Source organism: Mastomys coucha, unplaced genomic scaffold, assembly GCF_008632895.1.
Source record: "Mastomys coucha isolate ucsf_1 unplaced genomic scaffold, UCSF_Mcou_1 pScaffold22, whole genome shotgun sequence".
NCBI lineage: Eukaryota > Metazoa > Chordata > Mammalia > Rodentia > Muridae > Mastomys > Mastomys coucha.
This window is the reverse complement of record NW_022196905.1, coordinates 242,920,836-242,943,008: the sequence shown is the minus strand read 5'-3', so window position 1 is coordinate 242,943,008 and position 22,173 is coordinate 242,920,836. Positions and strand designations below refer to the sequence as shown.

General features: G+C 44.8%; 2 protein-coding genes across 2 annotated transcripts; both read right to left on the bottom strand.

The window, feature by feature from the left end:
* Nucleotides 1-326: 326 nt before the first annotated feature.
* Nucleotides 327-9,187, bottom strand: LOC116070020 (acylcarnitine hydrolase). Its single transcript, XM_031341120.1, has 13 exons — nucleotides 9,050-9,187; nucleotides 8,532-8,742; nucleotides 7,247-7,388; nucleotides 6,460-6,593; nucleotides 6,121-6,379; nucleotides 3,786-3,884; nucleotides 3,377-3,517; nucleotides 3,172-3,252; nucleotides 2,403-2,547; nucleotides 1,919-2,056; nucleotides 1,469-1,541; nucleotides 840-1,032; nucleotides 327-718 (listed from the first exon to the last, which is right to left on the bottom strand). The coding sequence occupies exons 1-12, from the start codon at nucleotides 9,123-9,125 to the stop codon at nucleotides 846-848; spliced, it is 1,686 nt and encodes a 561-aa protein (XP_031196980.1). The 5' UTR covers nucleotides 9,126-9,187; the 3' UTR covers nucleotides 327-718; nucleotides 840-845.
* A 5,076-nt stretch (nucleotides 9,188-14,263) lies between these two features.
* LOC116070021 (acylcarnitine hydrolase-like) lies at nucleotides 14,264-21,716 on the bottom strand. The gene is made up of 12 exons (XM_031341121.1): nucleotides 21,558-21,716; nucleotides 20,174-20,384; nucleotides 19,001-19,142; nucleotides 18,191-18,324; nucleotides 17,843-18,101; nucleotides 16,974-17,072; nucleotides 16,582-16,713; nucleotides 16,371-16,451; nucleotides 15,993-16,137; nucleotides 15,528-15,665; nucleotides 15,081-15,153; nucleotides 14,264-14,644 (listed from the first exon to the last, which is right to left on the bottom strand). The coding sequence occupies exons 1-12, from the start codon at nucleotides 21,631-21,633 to the stop codon at nucleotides 14,458-14,460; spliced, it is 1,677 nt and encodes a 558-aa protein (XP_031196981.1). The 5' UTR covers nucleotides 21,634-21,716; the 3' UTR covers nucleotides 14,264-14,457.
* Between the last annotated feature and the right edge of the window lie 457 nt (nucleotides 21,717-22,173).

Genomic DNA, 22,173 nt, shown 5'->3' with positions numbered 1-22,173 from the left:
TTCAAGTCAGCAGGGACTTAAGATTATCCTTTCAATGGTTTTGTTTACACATTCTACCAGGAGAGGGCACAAGAAGTAATCCTTGAGACTTAGTTTTCAGAGAACGGTTCCTTACCACACAGCAAATCCGTGTGCGTCTTGACCCTCAATTTCTCAATCTATATGACAGTACACTTGTTACTGTTATTGTAAGTTACTGAAGTTATGGTTTTTGTTTTGCTTCAGAGGCGTGAGTCTTGTCATCATGCCTCAGGCTTATGTAATCCCTTTATCTCAGCCTTCAAACATTTGAGGCCACTAATGAATGCAATTTGTAGTTTAAGCTCTTTTGGGAACAGCACTTTAATGGCAGTAGGGCTTAGAGAAATCAGGTTTTCTGTAGTCTACAGTCCCTGAAGCTTCTGCTTCATTTGAAGAGGGTCTGAGACTTGGAGAAGAGGAGAGTGAGGATGGGGAGAAGATAATGGAAGAAAGGAAGGGAGGACAAATGAAAGGAAAAAAGAAGGAAGGAAGGAAGGAGAAAGGAAGGAAGAACAAGAGGAAAAAAGAAGGAAGGAAGGAAAGATCAAAAGAAGGAGCCTACTTTCAGTGAAGGGTTAGAGATGGTCTGGGTACTTAGAGTTCACATATCCACACTATTATGGGAATTTTTATTGAGTCCAATAAAAATTTGCCCACAAGAATAAGAAGTAACACATGGAGAGCTTCTCATACATATCTGAAAAGGAAAATACTTTGATTAGAAATAATTCTGGGAGTGTTGAAACCAAAAAAAAAAGTAGACTTGGAACCTCAGAATTATCCCACTTGCCCTCACTCCCACACTCTGTTCCATATACCAGATACTACAGCTCTGCATGCTTTTCCTGAGAACCCTTTAGCTCCTGGATCTTCTGGGGCAGAGTCTTGGTCCAGAACTGCAGCCTTCTGGCCTTCAGGGCTCGGCCCACAGCAGGCTGGGTGTCCAGCTGCAGATACTGTTCATCTTGGTTCAGCATGGGCCAGGAGGGTAGACCCTCGCTGTTGGGGTTCCTGTGGATATGGCAGGCAGCAAAGAACAGTAAGGTCACACTCAGCCAAAGCCTGATCCTATGTTTTAGGTCGGGGTGGTGGAAAAATTAGAACACTGGTTAAGGGGTTTGATGGGACAGATATCCTGATATGTGCTTACAAGTGTCACCCAGGAGTTTCTGCTTCATGTGGAGGAGACTACCTGGACTGTTTTGTGGTATTTCTAAGAGGCAAGATATAAAGAACAGTACCATAGCATTATAGCCCTACCAGCTTTGTCAGTGTGAGATGACTGGTACCTGACACCTACAAATATCAAAATACATGTATAAATGAGTTTCTGTGTAGAAAAGACTCTGTCATGCAGTGGGAGGTCCATGCAGGCTAGAAGGCCACCATCCAAAAGCGAGCCCTAGGTAGGGACCCACACATGTAAGGTTGAGGGGCGTGTTCTCACCCATGCCGAGCAAAGTTGGCCCAGTACTTCATCATCCTCCTGCTCAGCACCTTCTCCTCCTCAGTGAAGTCAACTGGAGTCATGAGAAAGACACAGCATACGCCACCTCATGCAACTGCCAACTCATTCTTCACATGCATCATCCCAGCTGATCTCTGACCCCAAACTATTGGCTTTGTTGCCTTCCTTCATTATCCAGTATGCAAGATCCATGCAAGTGTCTAATTCAGTTCCTGCCCCAATGTGCTGTCAGTTCCTCCATCACAGGCTAGACTGGGAAGGGTGCAAATTTTAAGCTGGACACGGTTTTGAGGCCATGATATAGTACACATTTGATTTTTTTTCCCTCTCCCATAACCTAGGTTTTCTTAGATGGACTGGGAAATCAGGAGTCCCTGTGGAAAGTCATCTGGGACCTCATTCAGTTCAAGATAAGAAGTGAAGACTCACGTTTTAGGCCCCAGATGAAGGTCCCCGAGACAAAAGGAATCTCATCACCATGATCAGCCTTCATGTGGGGTGGTCTGACATCCTTGAAGAAGCTGGGTGGATGTTGGAACTCATAGAAGTAGACAGGGGCATGGGAACCTGGGGATGGGGCAAATAATGACTTAGTTGACTCTCACCTGAAGTTTTTATGATAAGAATTTGGTAAAAAGGTACCTTGATAAAAATTTAACTAGAATCATAGAAGTTAAATGGGAGAGGGAGAACCTGGCTGGAGCAGTAGCAGTGGAAAAGCCCTTGGCTAATGAGTGCCCATGGCCTTCCCAGCTGAGTGGTTTTGTTAGGTCAATAGAGTATCCGCAACCCATTTTCTCCTCTGTACCCAGATTTCACTCTCTTAAACTGGACACTAGGAGACGTGGACACCACCGCTCTCTTCAGCCCTCATGGTGACTCCCATCTCTGAGCTGCTGTCATATGTACTCACGTTGAAAGTGTGCTACTTGGAGTGCAGGCATCACAAACATGAAATCTCCCATCATCTCTGTGAACTGTATTTGTAGGGTCTGGGGATCCTCAGTGTTCCCCATGTACTCTTCCATTAGCAGGTTGCCACACTCAGGAGGCAGCATCTACACCAAGGAGATCAGGATCAATGAGGGTAGGCACAGTATAGGTTCAGTAGTCAACAAATTTGATATTTGCAAGACTGGGACCTGGAATGACATAGGGTATAGGTCTGAGGACCACACAGAGAATCACAGTATGTACTGATTATATTAATAGAGATGCTGTCTGTACTGGCTGGTTTTGTGTGCCAACTTGACACAGGCTGGAGTTATCACAGAGAAGGGAGTTTCAGTTGGGGAAGTGCCTCCATGAGACCCAGCTGTGGGGCATTTTCTCCATTAGTGATCAAGTGGGTAGGGCCCCTTGTGGATGGTGCCATCCCTGGACTGGAAGTCTTGGGTTCTATAAGAAAGCAGGCTGAGCAAGCCAGGGGAAGTAAGCCAGTAAGGGACATCCCTCCATGGCTTCTGCATCCATCAGCTCCTGCTTCCTGACCGGCTTGAGTTCCAGTCCTGACTTCCTTTAGTGATAAACAGCAATATGGAAGTAAGCTGAATAAACCCTTTGCTCCCCAGCTTGTGTCTTGGTCATGATGTTTGTGCAGGAATAGGAACCCTGACTAAGACACTGTCTGAAAAGAAGATATGAGGGACCCCTCTATTTGGAGAGAACCAGAAGTATCTCACCATTTGTGCTGTTGTATCTTTCATAACAGTCTGCAGGTTCTCTTGGGTTATTCCTTTTATTGTCTGAGCAGAGCCCATGATCTGGGAAGCAGAAGACAGTCTTAAGTGTGGGATCTCATGGACTTGGATTAAAGATATATTGAGTTTCTATTGCTTAGCATGCATATGCTCTACCAGCTCCCAGAGGATAGGAACGGTGCCTCACCAAAGGAATGGTCCAACCATACTCATCAGAGTTGACACCAATGATGCTGGGGACAGGGTGAAAATCCTCAGATGCTAACAACTCTTTGGGATGCCTGGGAAAGAATTTCCCATCCACCACAGCAGGGATCATCTTGAAGACCTGTGAGGCATCAGAGGTCAATGCTGAAGGTTAATGAAATAAATATCCTGATAACCACTTGAGTCACCTCCAGCATTTTTTTTCATTTCCCACTAGTTTCAGGGTAATCTACTCACCCTGGAGAAGAATATTCACTTAGATTAACATATCTTTAAATGCATTTTACACACAGAAGTGAAAGAACATAAAGAAGTAAAAAGATGGGGTATTTGGTTCAGAATCCCACATCATGTAGACCAGGTCCTTCCAGACACACAGTTCTCCCAACCTTGTTAATAGCCAGAATCTCTGCTTCACTCTTGCCTCTCAGACAGCGCACCAGGGCCTCTGAGTCCGTGGCCTCACATCCAGAGAGTTTGGTCACCGTCTGTAAAGGGAATAAGCAAGGAGACGAGTTCACAATCCAATTTGATGCTGTTGGTGCATAATTCCCACACTGTACTGTGTTGTGTGGATTAGAATAAATATATGTTGTTCCCATTGTAAAATTGCTCAAAGGTGACAGCCAGCAAGCAGGACCTTTTCTACCTGCATACCTGTTCTTTTTGTCTAGGGTAGCTTCATTTTCTCCACCTATTTTTCTGTGTTTCATGCATCAGGGAAACTGTACTTTTGTAATGGTTTGTACATGAAGGTTAGAGAACACAGTCTCAGTCTTCACTGCCCCCCTTATTTGACAGGGTGACTTCTTGTTTTGTTGCTGCCTCTACCAATGAGCTGGTCTGTGAACATCCAAGGATTCTCTTGTTTCTGCCTCCCACCTGACCAGAGTAACATGAGAATTACAGATACATGTTACTATTTCCAGGCATTTGTGTGTTCTCAGAATTTGAACTTATGTCCTCATGCTTGCACTGCAAGCACTTTTACAAACCAGTAAACCAGCCCTCAAACACATGCACACTTATGTTTGCCAATGATAGAAACTGCAAGGACCAGTTTGTGGAAACATAACATACTCATCCAGTATGAAGTAGAGATGAGTAGATGCTAACCCGAGTTTCTCAGAAATTATTGCAAACTAGTACAACCACTCTGGAAATCAATCTGGAGGCTCCTCAGAAAATTGGAAATAGATCTACCTGAATACCCAGCTATACCACTCCTGGGCATATACCCAAAAGATGCCCTACCATGCAACATGGGCATATGCTCCATCGTGTTCACAGTAACTTTATTTGTGATAGCCAGAAGCTAGAAACAACCCAGATGTCCCACAACAGAAGAATGGATACAGAAAATGTGGTTCATTGATACAATGGAATACTACTCAGCTATTAAGGATGAGGACATTATGAGTTTTGCAGGCAAAAGCATGGAACTAGAATATATCATCCTGAGTGAGGTATCTCAGACCCAAAATGACATACATGGTATGTACTCTCTAATAAGTGGATATTAGCCAAAACATCTCAGAATACCAGGGATACAATCCACAGAACTCAAAAAGGTTAACAAACAATAGGGCCTAAGTGAGAATGCTTCAATCCCACTAGGGAGGAAGAAGAAACCAGAGGGCAGAGGAAGGGAGGGAACTGGGTGGAAGAGGGGAAGGGGAAGTACAGGGGAAAGTGGAACATGATCAGGTATTTTGGGGGGATCAGGAGTGAAACCCTGAGGGCCAGCAGAATGCATGGAAATATACAACCTCAAGAAGTGGGAGGTGAGAGGTGGGGGACCTTCTAGAATGTACCAGAGACCTGGGAGGTGGGAGAGTCTCAAGACTCAAAGGGAGGGACCTTAGATAAAATGCCCAACAGTGGGCAGAAGGAACTTGTATATTCCACCTCCATTAGAAAGACAGGACATCAAGTAGAGAGATGGGGTTCCCATCCCACAGTCAAAAACTCTGATTTAGAATTATCCTTGTCTAAAAGAACTGCAGGGACAAAAATGGAAAAGAGAGTGAGGGAAATAAGGTCCAGTGATAGGCCCAAATTGGGACCCATCTCAAGGGAAGGCTCCAAGGCCTGACACTATTACTGATGCTATGATGTGCTTATAGACATGGCGGCCCTCTGAGAGGCCCAACAAGCAACTGACTGAGACAGAAGCAGATACTTACACCCAACCAACGGGCAGAAGCCAGGGATACCTGTGGCTGAATTAGGGAAAGGCTGGAAGAAGCTAAGGAGGAGGGCATGAAAGACCAGCAGTCTCAACTAACCTGGTATCCTGAGATCTCTCAGACACTGAGCCCCCAATCAGGCAGCGTACAGTAGCTAATTGGAGGTCCCCAACGCATACACAGCAGAGGACTGCCTATTCTGGGCTCAATCAGAGAAGATGCACCTAACCCTTGAAAGAAATGAGGCCCCAGGGAGTGGGGATGCCTGACGGGGTATGTTGGGATGTATAGGAAATGTGGTGACATTGACATTTTCTTGGTGACGGGAAAGGAAGAATGGGATGAGAAACTGTTTGAAGGCAGAACAGAAAGAAGATAATGACTGGACTGTAAAAAAAGATTAAAGATAATAAAGAAATTAAAATAAAAAATTACTGAAAAGAAGTTATTTCCCATGGTCTTTGATTTCCCCACAGAATAGAACAACAGAGTTCCAGAGTATAAAGGCTGAGGCAGCAGGACTGAGGGCACTTACAGTAGAGACCATGTCAGAGGTGTCAGAGATAAGATCAGGTAGCAGGGCCACCCCGCTCTCCATGATGGCTCCATGGAAGAGCCCTTGGGACATGGGGGACACAACATGTGAAGACACACTTGTGCCTCCTGCAGACTCTCCAAAAATAGTGACACGGTCAGGGTTGCCTCCAAAGTGGGCAATATTCTGCTGAACCCAGCGTAGGGCAGCCACTTGGTCCAAGTATCCCCAGTTGCCTCTGGCATGCTCATCTCCAGTGCTGAGAAGTAGAAGGGACATGGATCAAAGATCTGTCTAGGTTCTGAACAGTAGCTACCATTGCCCAGTCGTGGCCTTTACCTGAAAAAGCCCAATACACCCAGACGATACTGGATGGTGACCACCACCAAGTCCTCAATGGCTGTCAATAAAGATCCATCAAACATGGAAGCCATTCCTATAACCAGTGCACCTCCATGGATCCACACCATCACCTGGAGAAGTTAAAAGAGAGTCAGGAAGCTCCTAGCCTGTCTGAGCTCTCTGGTCTGCTTACTAGAATAACAAATCCTGGGACTCTGGGCAGCTACACAAATACATAAAAATCTTCAGGACTTCAGGGCCTTGGCCACAGGCAGGGTCACTAGCATTCTCATTAGTGTATTTCTAGTCCCCTTTCTCATTTTGTGTCCCAGTTTGAATTCATGCCTCTCTATATTGAGTAATGTGATCATTACTCAGGCTCTTCACAGAGGAACAAAGATGGGTGTCTCCATGAATACCTCTCCAGATTAAAAATGGAAAGGACCATCAACCCTCATTGTCACAACAGATAACCCTAAAGTCTAAGTTTGGGTGACCTCAGCTTTGAGGTCTTGAGCCCCTCAGTGATTATGCAGAGAACAAGTCATAGAACGAGTTCTGGTTTTAATCAAGAGCGAGAGCCTTTGGTGGCTTAGTGGTCTAGCGACCTTTGTCCTATACCCAGGTTTCAGCTGCATTGGGTGGCTGACATAGCCTTCTTTGACCCAAGTAAGCTAAGACTTTCATCAGGGTCCACCCTTCAATGGAACTTAGGTTGCTTTTGTTCCTTCAAATCATCTTGAAAAATGCCCTCTCCCCAAGCTGACCATGACCTGGCACTCACAGGCAGGTTAGAGCCCTCCTGGGCATGGGCTGGTGTGTAGATGTTGAGATACAGGCAGTCCTCAGACATAGAGAAGGAAGACAGCATCCTTTTCATATCTGGCAGGCCTAATTCACTCAGCATATCATGATTTTGCAGACAACTGTTGAAAAGAGCAGACAGATATTCTAAGAGATGGATGGTGATCAAAACCCAGTGTGAGTCTGGAGATTTTATCTCAGCCATGTTCAGCTGCTGCTCCGCCTGAGACACCCTGAGGACACATACTCTCTCTCTAAGTCCCTGCCGACCAAGGTAAAGGACACAGGCTTCGTGAAATGTGGGGTGGAGCTAGATTTCTAGGGAGGCTGCCAGACAGGTGGGGCCTGGATGTTATTCTTTCTGAGTCTGGGATAGAGAAACATCTAGGTGTCCACATGGAAATGAATGGCTGTCTGTCATGACGTTCATGGAATTGTATAAGAATAGAAAAGTGAGCTAAGCATTAGCAGCCATGCCAGCATTTTCTAGTCTCTGTTCCTGGGTATGGTTTTGATGTGAGCAGCTCCTGAAGTTTTGATTCACTGTGTTTTCCCCAAAAGATAGATTGTAATCTGGAACTTGTAATAGTGTCTTTCTCCCTTAACTTGTATTTTTTTTGGTACTTCATTACAGCAACAGAAAACAAACTAAGATTGTAATATTAGAGCGTTGAACTCACACAGCTAGTAGAGGATTCAATGGACAATGCTGCCCTAAAGGGTAGTGGGTAGTCCTTCATCACATGTGCAGACTCTCAGGGAACTTCTCTTGTCTACAGTATCTCCAGAGGGAATTAATTATATATACTTGATCCTTGGTCAATGGCACATGGCCTTATAGGTTTTCACAATGACTGTGAGGATGGGGTTAGCAAGTATCGATCACTGCTGTACTCTTCAAGGACATAAAGTATATTTTCCTGGATTCAGGATTCTTGCTGCCTCATATGTCACATTTACTCATGCCTAGAAATTCCCCCATTTTGGTATAGAACGCTTTGCTTAATTAGAATGTGTGAACAATTTTATCTTTGTTTCTCTTCATAATACCTCCATGTTATTCCCTATGAATGCCAAGCTCTGACACAGGAGCCTGGCACAGTTGTTCTCCTCAGGCTTAGCACATCATCAGAAAAACACATGGGGCACTCATCCACAAAAAGAGAAAACTGCTGTGTCACTGAGATGGAGGAAACACTTCAGCATGGCCCAGAGCTCAGAGCAGTCACCCCCAATGCCTGATACCCTCTGTGTCCAGAACTTACATGGCCGGTTGTGAGGTCCCATCTCTCACACCACTCCATGGCTCAGGGGCTTCAGGCGGTGCAAAGCGCAGTGATCCTACAGGTGGCTTGGCAAAGGGAATTCCCAGGAAGGTGTGGATACCAGCTTTAGTGTCCTTCATGTGGACGAGCCTGCCTCGGACCTGGCCTGTATGTGTGTTTCTGATGGGGCTGGACTCTGATGAGTCATGACCTGGTGGAGAGATGCCATCTGGATTAGTTTTCTGTAATCAGCGGCTAGCAGATTCTGAGATTTTCAACTTATCGTTACCAGGGCACAGGAAAAGTGTTCACCTGTGTCGTGTGAGTGTGGGAGCTTCCCTATCCCTCCGGCTAGGAACCATTCAGTATATGGGCTTTCCCTATCGTCATGACCTACAGTTTGAGAATGTCTGACTACGGTTTCATTTAGTTCCCTCCCCACCACCCATGACTTCCCTTCCACAGCTCAGTTATTCTCTGACTCCAGTCATTCCCCACGCTAGTTTAGTGAGCCTCACCCTGCACATGGATGAAGAGAAGCAGGAGCCCAGAGAGCGCAGCATTCAGCCAGCTATGCATTTGGTTCTGTGGCATGGCCCCCACTCAGGCCTGAGTCTGTGCTGCTGGATGATCAGGTTTCACAAACAGGAAGCAGAGTGTGTGAGTCCTGCCCAGGCAAGATTTTAAATCAAAAATGTAGGCGGGGAACTTGTTGTGGTTGGTCAAAGTTCTCATTGTAGGAGAAGTGATTAGTCACAAGGGACAGGGGCCAATGGCCAGGAGGCAGGGAAAGTCACCACTACTGTTTCTGTTCCCTCTCTGGCCTCCTGGAAAGGCACAGCATGAATTCTAGAGCTCCTCTGGGATACCAGAAACCCTGTTCCCTCACCTGGCCAGAAAGCTGTAACAAGAGAAGTCAGAGTGCTTCTATGAGAAGGTCGCAGTAAGATGTCACAGGAGAATCAGGCAAGTGCAGGAGCTCTGAGTGTGACATTCATCCTTAAGACTCCTGTGCTTTGAAGACTCAGTTTACTGAGCCTGCTTCCCGGGTTCCTGGTCCCTACAATCATCTTAGGATCTGCATGGACCCTCTTCCCATTAAGTTACATTTGTCTCAACAAAATACACTGATATTCTGGGGCTTTCCCAGGAAAATTCCCAGTCCCTATTCATTTAACTATAATGACATGTCCCCTCTAATGGTCAGCTCCTGTCAAGATCAACTTCATAGCTCTTCATTCATTTAACAAATAATTTTAATTGTTTGTACTTATTGTGCTCATGGATACACACAGACAACACACACACACACATACAAATTGTGTGTGTGTGTATGTGTGTAGGTGTGTGCTCCCAGGCCATGGCTCTCATGTGAAGGTGAAAGGAGAATGTGTATTAAAAGCATCTTCACCTTCCACTCTGTCAGTGTCAAGGCAGAACTCAGGTCATTAGAATTATCACACGCTGATCAATCTCATTCTTGTCCACATGACCAGTATTTAATGAGGCCTTAATAGCTCCAACACTGGGGTCAATCTACGATAAAGCTGAGATACAAGTCCATAAATAGAAGCTTCAGAGCTGCAAAGAACCTTGACAGGATATATCAATGAATGAAGGAAGGATCAGGAGCCCATACCCAGTCCAGCCTGACTCTCTGGAGGAAGTTTTGTGGGGATCAGAGTCAGACAGCCTTTAGTGCATGTGAGAATCAGCCTTGGCTTCAAATTATGATTACCTTATTTTTTGAAAGTTTTTATTAGATATTTTCTTTATTTACCTTTCAAATGTTATCCCCTTTCCTGGATTCTCTCCTGAAAACCCCCCATCCTATTCTCTCCACCTGATTCTATGAAGGTGTTCCCCTACTTACCCACCCACTTCCCTTCCCCATCCTGGCATTCCCCTACACTGGGGCATCAAGTCTTCACAGGACCAAGGGCCTCTCCTCCCATTGATTCCCATCAAGGCCATCCTCTGCTACACATGTGGTTGGAGCCATGGGTCCCTCTTTGGTTGGTGGTTTAGTCCCTGGGAACTCTGGGGGGTCTGGTTGGTTCATATTGTTGTTCCTCCTAGGGGGCTGAAAACTCCTTCAGCTCCTTCAGTCCTTTCTCTAACTCCTCCATTGGGGACCCCCTGCTTAGTCTCATGGTTAGTTGCAAGCAATCACCTCTGTATTTGTCAGGTTATGGAAGAGCCTCTCAGGAGACAACTATATAAGGCTCCTGCTAGCAAGCACTTCTTGGCATTCATAATAGTGTCTTGGTCTGGTAACTGTATATGGAATGGACCCCCACATGGGGCAGTCTCTGGATGGCCTTTTCTTCAGTCTCTGACCCACATTGTCTCTGTATCTCCTCCCATGGATATTTTGTTCCCTCTTCTAAGATGTACCAAAGTATCCACACTTTGGTCTTCCTTTTTCTTCAACTTCATGTGTCCTGTGAATTGTTTCTTGAGTATTCCGAGCTTTTGGGCTAATATCCGCTTATCAGTAAGTGCATGTCATGTGTGTTCTTTAGTGATTCGGTTACCTCACTCAGGATGATCTTTTCTAGCTCCATCCATTTGCTGAAGAATTTCATGAATTCATTGTTTTTAATAGCTGAGTAGGACTCCATTGTGAAAATGTAGCACATTTTCTGTATCCATTCCTCTCTAGAAGGGCATCTGGGTTCTTTCCAGCTTCTGGCTATTATAAATAAAGCTGCTATGAACATAGTGGAGCATGTGTCCTTATTACATGTTGGAGGATTGTCTGGGTATACGCCGAGGAGTGGTGTAGCTGGGTCCTCAGGTAATACTATGTTCAATTTCCTGAGGAACCACCGGACTGATTTCCAGGGTGGTTGTACCAGCTTGCAATCCAACCAACAATGGAAGACTGTTTCTCTTTCACCACATCCTCACCACCATCTACTGTCACCTGAGTTTTTGATGTTAGTCATTCTGACTGGTGTGAGATGGAATCTCAGGGTTGTCTTGATTTGCATTTCCCTAAAATTAACTCAAAGAACTCAATAGCCTTCAAAGGATAAATAGGCTGAGAAAGAGATTAGGGAATATCACAATAGTCACAAGTAATGTAAAATACTTTGGTGTGACTCTAACCAAGCAAGCGAAAGAGCTGTATGACAAGAACTTCAAGTCTCTGGAGAAAGAAATCGAAGATCTCAGAAGATGGAAAGATCTCCCATGCTCGTGGACTGCCAAAAGCAATCTACAGATTCAATTCAATCCCCATCAAAATTCCAACTCAATTCCACATAGAGTTAGAAAGGGCAATTTGTATTTTCATCTGAAATAGCAAAAAAACCCAGGATAGCTAAAACTATTCTCAACAATAAAAGAACTTCTGGGGTAATCACCATCCCTGATTTCAGAGCGATAGTAATAAAAACTATCTGCATGGTATTTGTACAGAGACAGGAAGGTAGATCAATGAAACAGAACTGAAGATCCAGAAATGAGCACACATGCCTATGGTCACTGGATCTTTGACAAAAGAGCTAAAACCATCCAATGGTAAAATGACAGCATTTTCAACAAATGGTGCTGGTTCAACGGGTAGTCAGCATGTTGAAGAACGCAAATTGATCCATTCTTATCTCCTTGTACAAAGCTCAAGTCCAAGTGGATCAAGGACCTCCATATAAAACAAGATAAACTGAAATTAATAGAGGAGAAAGTGGGGAAGAGCCTGGAGCACATGGGGACAGAGGAAAATTGCCTGAACAGAATACCAGTGGCTTATGCTCTAAGATCAAGAATTGACAAATGGGACCTCATAAAATTGCAAAGCTTCTGTAAGGCAAAGGACACTGTCAATAGGACAAAACTGCAACCAACAGATAGGGAAAAGATTTTTACCAACCCTACATGCAGTAGAGGGCTAATATCCAATATATAAAAAGAACTCAAGAAGTTAGACTCCAGAGAACCAAATAACCTTATTTAAAAATGGGGTACAAAGCTAAACAAAGAATTCTCAAGGGGGTATCTCAGAGGGATACCAAATGGCTAAGAAACAGCTAAAGAAATGTTCAATATCCTTAGTCATCAGGGACTACCATCTTTATTATTCAGATAATAATCCAGAACTTTACAGTATGGCACTACAGAATGTCTTCCTTATGTCTCTCTGGCTGCTTCCCAGGCACAACACAGTACACTTTTTCCTTCCTCCTCAGGAAATCTCTGTGTGCTCTGCTCTTCACTGCACCATCACTCAGAGGCCCCATGTTGATGAGAGCCCTGGTCACAGTGAAAATGTGAAGTGAAAATGACACTCAGGTTCTGCTTTGTGGAAGTAGCCAGTGAGTAGGGAGATCATGAGAGATAGAGACAGAGATGTGTGTGTGTGTGTGTGTGTGTGTGTGTGTGTGTGTGTGTGTGTGTATGCGTGAGAGAGAGAGAGAGAGAGAAAGACAGAGACAGAGACAGAGATAGAGACAGAGACCTTGCTTTGCCTCTTAAGAAAGGCATATCATGATCAGGGCCATCAACACAACCATCAGGGAGGCAGAGCCTGAATGGCAGCTGGTGCTGGAATGTGGGGCCTGGAGAACACCAGGGGAATTCCATGGACTGGTAGACTCTTCAGTATGTTGTGTCTCCAGCTGCTCTTATAACAGCTGCTCAAGTGCCTTTAATTTTTCCTTGTTAAAGACCACTGTTCTATATACAAAGGCTTGTCATCCACTTTAAGTGTAGAGCCATTGGCATTTCAACAGTGGAAACTCAGTCCCTGGAATATTCTGTATTTAGACAATTGACAGAGCCTGGGATTGTTTTTGATGACATACATCAATACCATCACTAGGAGCATCTATCATTCTGTCCATAATGTCATTATGAGCTGTCTCTTAGATTGCAGGAATATTAATTTGAGTACCTCATTGTTGTAAAAGATCCCTTCCCCATAACTTCATGTGAGCCATATAAGGTAGCAACTTCCCTGTTTTTCCTTCTGATCACTCACATCAAACCTTGGTATACTTTATTTTATTTGAGATAAATTTCTAATTCATATAAACTGTATGCAAACCTTCTGAAATGTACTCCATACAGGAGTTGGTGAGAAAGTTGCTTTTAAAGTCTTTAATGCCTGAGAGGAGGTGGATGACTTTCCCCGACAGGCTCAGCTATAGCAGAAGGATGCTCTCTAAACCCAAGCCTTAGCAGCTGCCCTGAAGCCAACCCCATCTCTGCAGAGGGAACAGGGAGGACTTCCAGGTTCCATCCCACCCAGGACCGCTAAGTGCCTATTTAAAATCTGGTCACAAAAGATATTGGTCCTGCTGATGCTTCAACCCGTGGCAGCCCACCAAGCCATGCCCTACCTGATAAAAACCTGGCCAATGAAAGTCAGCATGTCCCCATGCAGGCTTGCCCTCTGTGTAGTTTGCAGTTTATGATGTCCTCAGAATAGCATTCTGAACTGATGAAGGCAATGAAGCTCAGGGAAAGCTAGTTTTCTGTTGCCAGTTTAATATAAGAAAACATGACTTGCTAAGAATAGACACAGGAGTTTGTCACAGTCACTCTCCTGTAGCCAGCAGTCCCTGAAGCATCCACTTCATTTGAAGAAGATCTGGGATTGGAGAAGAGGAGAGTAAAGATGGGCAGAAGATAATGGCAGGAAGGGAGAAATGAAGGAAGGAAGGAGGAGCCTAATCTCAGTTAAAGAAGATGGAGGCACTTTGGGGCTCATACATCCACACTGGATATTTGAGGACTTATTGAATTTAATGAAAGTTTGCCCAGAATGACAAGGAATAACATACAGAGAGTTTTTCATACGTGTAAGCTCAAAGACTGAGGTTACAAATGCTTATTAAGTGTTGGAACAAATAAGAATAAATAAATGGCCTTTGTAACGCGGTCGACTTTCAACCTCACACACCATTCCTGACACAGGACGCTACAGCTCTTCATGCTCGTCCTGAGAACCCTTTAGCTCCTGGATCTTCTGGGGCAGAGTCTTGGTCCAGAACTGCAGCCTTCTGGCCTTCAGGGCTCGGCCCACAGCAGGCTGGGTGTCCAGCTGCAGATACTGCTCATCTTGGTTCAGCATGGGCCAGGAGGGTAGACCCTCGCTGTTGGGGTTCCTGTGGATATGGCAGGCAGCAAAGAACAGTAAGGTCACACTCAGCCAAAGCCTGATCCTATGTTTTAGGTCAGGGTGGTGGAAAAATTAGAACACTGGTTAAGGGGTTTGATGGGACAGATATGCTGATATGTGCTTACAAGTGTCACCCAGGAGTTTCTGCTTCATGTGGAGGAGACTACCTGGACTGTTTTGTGGTATTTCTAAGAGGCAAGATATAAAGAACAGTACCATAGCATTATAGCCCTACCAGCTTTGTCAGTGTGAGATGACTGGTACCTGACACCTACAAATATCAAAATACATGTATAAATGAGTTTCTGTGTAGAAAAGACTCTGTCATGCAGTGGAAGGTCCATGCAGGCTAGAAGGCCACCATCCAAAAGCGAGCCCTAGGTAGGGACCCACACATGTAAGGTTGAGGGGCGTGTTCTCACCCATGCCGAGCAAAGTTGGCCCAGTACTTCATCATCCTCCTGCTCAGCACCTTCTCCTCCTCAGTGAAGTCAACTGGAGTCATGAGAAAGACACAGCATATGCCACCTCATGCAACTGCCAACTCATTCTTCACATGCATCATCCCAGCTGATCTCTGACCCCAAACTATTGGCTTTGTTGCCTTCCTTCATTATCCAGTATGCAAGATCCATGCAAGTGTCTAATTCAGTTCCTGCCCCAATGTGCTGTCAGTTCCTCCATCACAGGCTAGACTGGGAAGGGTGCAGATTCTAAGCTGGGCATAGTTTTTGGGATATAATATAGTACACATTTGATTTTTCTCCACTCCCAGAACCTAGGTTTCCTCAAATGAAATGAGAGCTCAGGAGTCCCCCAGAAAGTCATCTGGGACCTCATTCAGTTCAAGAAAAGAAAGGAATACTCACTTTTCATGTCCCAGAAGAAGTACCCAAAGACAAAAGGAACCTCATCAGCGTGGTCAGCCTTCACGTGGGGTGGTCTGATATCCTTGAGAGAGGTGATCTGATGTTGGAACTCATAGAAGTAGACAGGAGCATGGGATCCTGGAGGAGGGACAAAGAGTGACATAGTGGCCCCTCACCTGAAATTTTTTTCTGATACATACTTGGTGACAAGATACCTTGATAAAAAATTACCTCTTATCATAAAAGTTAAATGGGACAGTTAGCCTGCAGGCTGAAGCACTAGATCATGGCCTTCCCAGCTGAGTGATTTTGTTAGGTCAATAGAATATCCGCAACCCATTTTTCTCTTCTGTACCCAGATTTCACTCTATTAAACTAGACATGAGGAGACCTGGGTACCACACCACTCCACAATGCTCACCCATGACCCAAGTCTCCCCTAAGCCTTGTCAAAGATGTACTCACGCTGAAAATGGGCTACTTGAAGTGCAGGGATCACAAACATGAAGTCTTCCATCATCTCTGTGAACTGTGCTTGGAGTGTCTGGGCATCCTCAGTGTTCCCCATGTACTCTTCCATTAGCAGGTCACTATACTCTGGTGGCAGCATCTACACCAAGGAAATCAGAAACATTGAAGTTGCCATTTTGTAGGCTAGGTAAGCAGTAGCTTTTGGTGTTGGAAGAATGAGGCCTGGGATGGTATAGAGTTTATGTAAAAAGGTTCATGATCTGAGGTAATACCATACCAATTCATACACATATACTGATTTTTTTTAATAGGTATGCTGTCAGAGAAGATATGAGGGATCTGACTACTTGGGCAGGACCAGAAACATCTTACCATCTGTGCTGTTGTATTCTTCAGAACAGCGTTCAGGTTCTCTCTGGTTATTTCCTTTATTGTCTGAGCAGAGCCCATGAGCTGGGAGACAGAAAACAGTCTTCAATGTGGGGTCTGACGGACTTGGATTAAAGATATATTGTGTTTCCATCAATACATCTGCTTAGCATATGAGTCCCCAGGCTCCCAGAGGATTGGAACTGTGCCTCACCATAGGAATGGTCCAGCCAAACTCATCATTGTTGACACCGATGATGCTGGGAACAGGGTGAAAATCCTCAGATGCCAACAACTCTTTGGGATGTCTGGGTAGGAACTCTCCATCCACCACAGCAGGAAACATCTGGACATTAGAAGTCAATGCTAAAGGTTAGTGAAGTAAATGTTCTGATGTCCACTGAGCCACCCTCACCTTTTTCTCATTTATCACTAGTTTCAGGATGAGCTGCTCACCCTGGAGGAGAATCTTCACTTAGATTAACATATCTTTATATGCATTTTGCACACAGAACTAAAAGAACACAAAGTCATAAAGATGAGAGATTTGGTTCAGAATCCCACATCACGTAGACCAGGTTCTCCCAGACACACAGTTCTCCCAACCTTGTTAATAGCCAGAATCTCCTCTTCACTCTTGCCTCTCAGACAGTGCACCAGGGCCTCTGAGTCCATGGCCTCACATCCAGAGAGCTTGGCCACCATCTACAAAGGGAACAAGCAAGGAGAAGCGTTCCCAATCCAATTTGATACTGTTGTGTATAATTTCCACACTGTACTGTGTTGTGTTAATTGGAATGAATATATGTTTTTCCCATTGTTCTATTGTTCAAAAGTGACAGCGAGCAAGCAGGACTCTTTACCTGCATATCTTCTTTTTGTTCAGGGTAGTTTTGTTTTCTCCTCCTATCTTTTTGTGTTTAATAGACGAGGGAAACTATAATTGTTTAAGGTTTGTATATTTAGGATAGAGGAAAAAGTAAGTCTCTACTGCCCCCATATTTGACAGAGTGTTTTCTTTTTTTTCTTCCTGGAACCTCATCTGGTCTGTGCACATTCAGGAATTCTCTTGTCTCTGCCTCCCACCTGACCAGAGTAACATGAGAATTACAGATGCATGTTACTGTCTCTAGCCCTTTGTGTGTTCTCAGGATTTGAACTTATGTCCTCAGGCCTGCACTCCAAGCACTTTTCAAAACCAATGAACAAGCTCCCAAGCACATGCACACTTATTATTATTATTATTATTATTATTATTATTATTATTATTATTATACCAGTGATAGAAGCTACAAAGAGCAGTTTGCTTGTCTGATAACATGATTATCCAGTGTGAAATAAGAGTTGAGTACATGCTAACCCCCATATTTCTCAGAAATTGTTTTAAAGACATGATTTCTCCATGGCCTTTGCTTTTGTCACTAGACAGAACTAGACAGTATATAAAGGCTGAGGCCGCAGGGCTGAGCACTTACAGCAGAGAACATCTCAGAGGTGTCAGCGATAAGGTAAGGCAGCAGGGCTACTCCACTTTCCATGATGGCTCCGTGGAAGAGTCCTTGAGACATGGGGGACACAACATGTGTAGACACACTTGTGCCACCTGCAGACTCTCCAAAAATAGTGACACGGTCAGGGTTGCCTCCAAAGTGGACAATATTCTGCTGCACCCAGCGTAGGGCGGCCACTTGGTCCAGGTATCCCCAGTTGCCTCTGGCATGCTCATCTCCAGTGCTGAGAAGTAGTAGGAACAGTGATCACAGATCTGTCCTATTTCTGTTTAATGTAAAGCCCCCCATTGCCTTATCCAGCCCCAGGCTCACCTGAAGAAGCCCAGGATACCCAGGCGGTACTGGATAGTGATCACCACCAAGTCCTCAATGGCTGCCAATAGGGATCCATCATACATCGAAGCCATGCCTGCAACCAGTCCACCACCATGGATCCACACCATCACCTGGTGAAGTCAAGAGAAAGAGTAACATCCTAGCCTGTCCAAGCTCTCTGGTCTGCTTACTAGGATATCAAGTGCTGTGCCTCTGTGCAGCTACAGACATATGTAAAAGTTTTCAGGACTTCAGGGCTTTGGCCACTACCAAGGACATCTAGTAGCTGCTCGGTGCTCTTTTATTCCCGATCCTGACTATGTATTGTGCTTTGAATTAATGCCCCTATGTATAAAGTGATCTCATCATTACTTAGGCTCTTCACAGTGGAACAAAGAGGGGTGTCTCCATGGGTGTCTCTCTAGATCAGAAATTGAAAAGATCATCAACCCGCGTTTTCACAACAGATCATCCGAAAGGATAAATCTGGGTGTCCTGAATGTTGAGGTCTTGAGCTCCTAAGTGGTTCTGCTGAGAACAAATTGTAGAATGAATTCTGGTTTTATTATAGAGAGCCTTTGATGGCTTGGTGCTCCAGTCAGTGCTCTGTGTCCCATACCCAGGTTTCAGCTGCATTGTGTGGCTGAGATGGCCTTCTTTGACCCAAGTAAGGTAAGACTTTCATCAGGTGCTCTCAGCCCTGCGGCCTACAGGTCCACCCTGTAGTGAAACTCAGGTTGCTTTTGTCCCTTCTAATCATTATGAAAAAATGCCCTCTCCCCAAGTTCACCATAGCCTGACACTCACAGGCAGATTAGAGCCCTCCTGGGCATGGGCTGGTGTGTAGATGTTGAGATACAAGCAGTCCTCAGACATAGAGACAGGTGGCAGCTTCAGTTTCATCTCCTTCAGGCCCTCTGCATTCATTACATCAAGACTTTGCGGACACCTGATGAAAAAACAATCAAATATTCAAGTAGGTATGTGATGCTCAAAACCAAATGTGAGTCTGAATTTTTTTCATCCACTTTCAGATGCTCCTTGTGAAAGCTGGGTGGAGCCAAATTTTTAGGGAGGCCTCCAGCAGGTTAGGGTCTTGCGTTTACTTCTGAGACTGGGACAGAGAGACTAGTAGGTGTCTCCATGGAAATGATTGGCTGTCAGTAGTGATATTCATGGAATTATATAAGAAAAACAAGTTAAGCATTAGCAGACATGCAAGCATTTTCTAGTCTTTGTTCCAGGGCATGGCTTTGATGTGAGCAGCTCCTCTAGTTTAGTTTCACTCTGTTTACCCAAATGATGGATTGTAATTTGGAGCCTGTAATAATAGCTTTCTCCCCCTAAGTTGCTTTCTTTGGGTGCTTTATTGCAGTAACAGAAAACGAACTAAGGTCCCAGTATTGGGTGTTGGACTCACGCAGCTACTAGAGGATTCAATGGACAATGCTGCCCTAAAGGGTAGTGGGTAGTCCTTCATCACATATACAGACTCTCAGGGAATGTCTCTCGTCTTCAGTGTCTCCAGAGGGAATTAATTATATATACTTGCCCATTGGTCAATGGCACAGTGACCATGAGGGTTAGCATGTATCGATCACTCTAGCATTCCTCAGGGACCTGAAGTGTATTCTCCTAGAGTCAGGGGCACTGAAGCCTAATAGGTGAAATTTACTCATGCCTGGAGGTATTTCCCATTGTGTCAGATAACACTGAGCTTAATCTAAATCTGTGAACACTTTATCTTTGTTCTCCTCCATAATACCTACATTGACTCCCTATGAGGGCCAAGTTTTTACCCAGGAGCCTGGCACAGTTGTTCTACTCATTGTTAACCCATCATCAGAAAAATGCACATGGCACTTATCCACAAAGAGAGAAAACGTCTGTGTAGCTGAGACAGATGAAACACTTCAGAATAGCCTAGGGCTCAGAGCACAGCCTCCCCAGTTCCTGAAATCCTCTGGGTCGAGAACTTACATGGCTGGTTGTAAGGTCCCATCTCTCACACCACTCCATGGCTCAGGGGCCTTAGGAGGTGCAAAGCGCAGCGATCCTACAGGTGGCTTGGCAAAGGGAATTCCCAGGAAGGTGTGGACACCAGCTTTAGTGTCCTTCACGTGGACGAGCTTGCCTTGGACCTGGCCTGTATGTGTGTTTCTGATGGGGCTGGCCTCTGATGCATCCGGACCTGTTGGAGAGATTCTATCAGGGTTAGGTGTCTGCAATCAGCTGCCAGCAGACTGTGAGATTCCCATCTCCTTGTTACTAGGGCATAGGGGAAAGGAACCCAGATCCCTCCAGTTCAGTTTTGAGGTATGAGTGTAGGAGCTTCCTGTCCCTCAGGGACAGGAGCCTTTCCTGTTTCATTTTTGAAGGGTTTCCCACCATTTCTCTAGCCCTATAGGTCACACACTCAGAGCCATTTGGCCACATGAATTTATGATTCTTATCATTCTTATTCAAATGTCAATAGTAGTTACAGTCATAGCCATACTCAGAGGAGGGAAAGATGCCTTCTTACTTCCCCTGAATTCTCAACTGCTCTCCCCAAAGCTCCTTCTACTGAACTGTCTCCTCGGTATAGAGTGGTCTTAGATATCTCTGACCCTCTCAGGGCTAGTGGGTCCACAAAATGTGTGTGCTTTTGTCAGGAAACTGGTAGGCACGTTTCTTTTTTTCTTTCTTTTTTTTTTTTAAGATAATGGAAAACATTTTTTTTATTATTTTCTTTTGTTTTATTTTTGAGGCATACACCACTTTTAGACACAGTTTATGTGTTAATCCTCTGTTAGTAACTTAGTTCTGGTTTTCTGTATTGTCCTGATAGGCCTGACTGTCTCCACTCCCTTGCCACAATGCATTGTTGTATTGCCACAAATTACCAAAAGTACCCCCTTATGGCATGGGACAGACCTACAGCTCTCTGAAAGTTCTTTACGCAGCTCCTTACTTTTATCTAAATTTCTTCTGATGAGTGTAATTTCTCTCCTTACCACATCTCCTTCACATTGGGTAGGCACATTTCTTATACTTTGATCTATTGCACCAGTCCTCAACCTGTGGGTCATGACCATTGGAAAACACATATTTCTGATGCTCTTAGGAAATGAGCAACCACTCAAAATCAACATTTGTTAGGAGATAGTAATAAAAATAATCTTATGGTTGGGTGTTTCTTATACCTTTCAGTATATGAGGTTTTTCCTATGGTTGTGGTCTACAATTTGAGAATGTCTGATCTATGGTTTCAATCAGTTTCCTCCCTGCCACCATGCCTTCCCTCCCACAAGCTCAGCCCTGACATGGAGAACTTGGCAGCTCTGACTCCAGTCATTCTCCATGCCAGTTTAGCGAGCCTCACCGTGCACATGGACGAGGAGAAGCAGGAGCCCAAAGAGTACAGCATTCAGCCAGCTATGCAGTTGGTTCAGTGGCATGATCTGCTCTCAAGCCTGAGTCTGTGCTGCTAGGACGACCGAGTTTCACAAACAGGAAGCATGAGCAGTGAACCTTGCCCAGGCAGAAATTTAAACCAAAAGGATGTGGGTGGGGAACTTGTGGCTTGTCAAAGTTCTCATAGTAGGAGAAGTGACTAGTCACAAATGACAGGAGGCAATGACCAGGAGGCAGGGAAGGTCACCACTGCTGTTTCTGTTCCCTCCCTGGCCTCCTGGAAAGGCACAGCATGAATTCTAGAGCTCCTCTGGGATACCAGAAACCCTGTCCCCTCACCTGGCCAGAAAGCTGTAACAAGAGAAGCCAGAGTGCTTCTATGAGAAGATCACAGTCAAGATGTCACAGGAGAATCAGGCAAGTGCAGGAGCTCTGAGTGTGACTTGTATCCTCAAGACTCCTGTGCTTTGAAGACTCAGTTTACTGAGCCTGCTTCCAGGGTTCCTGGTCCCTACAATCATCTTAGGCTGTGCATAGACCCTCTCTCCATTAGGTCACTTTTGTTTCAACAAAACACACTGACA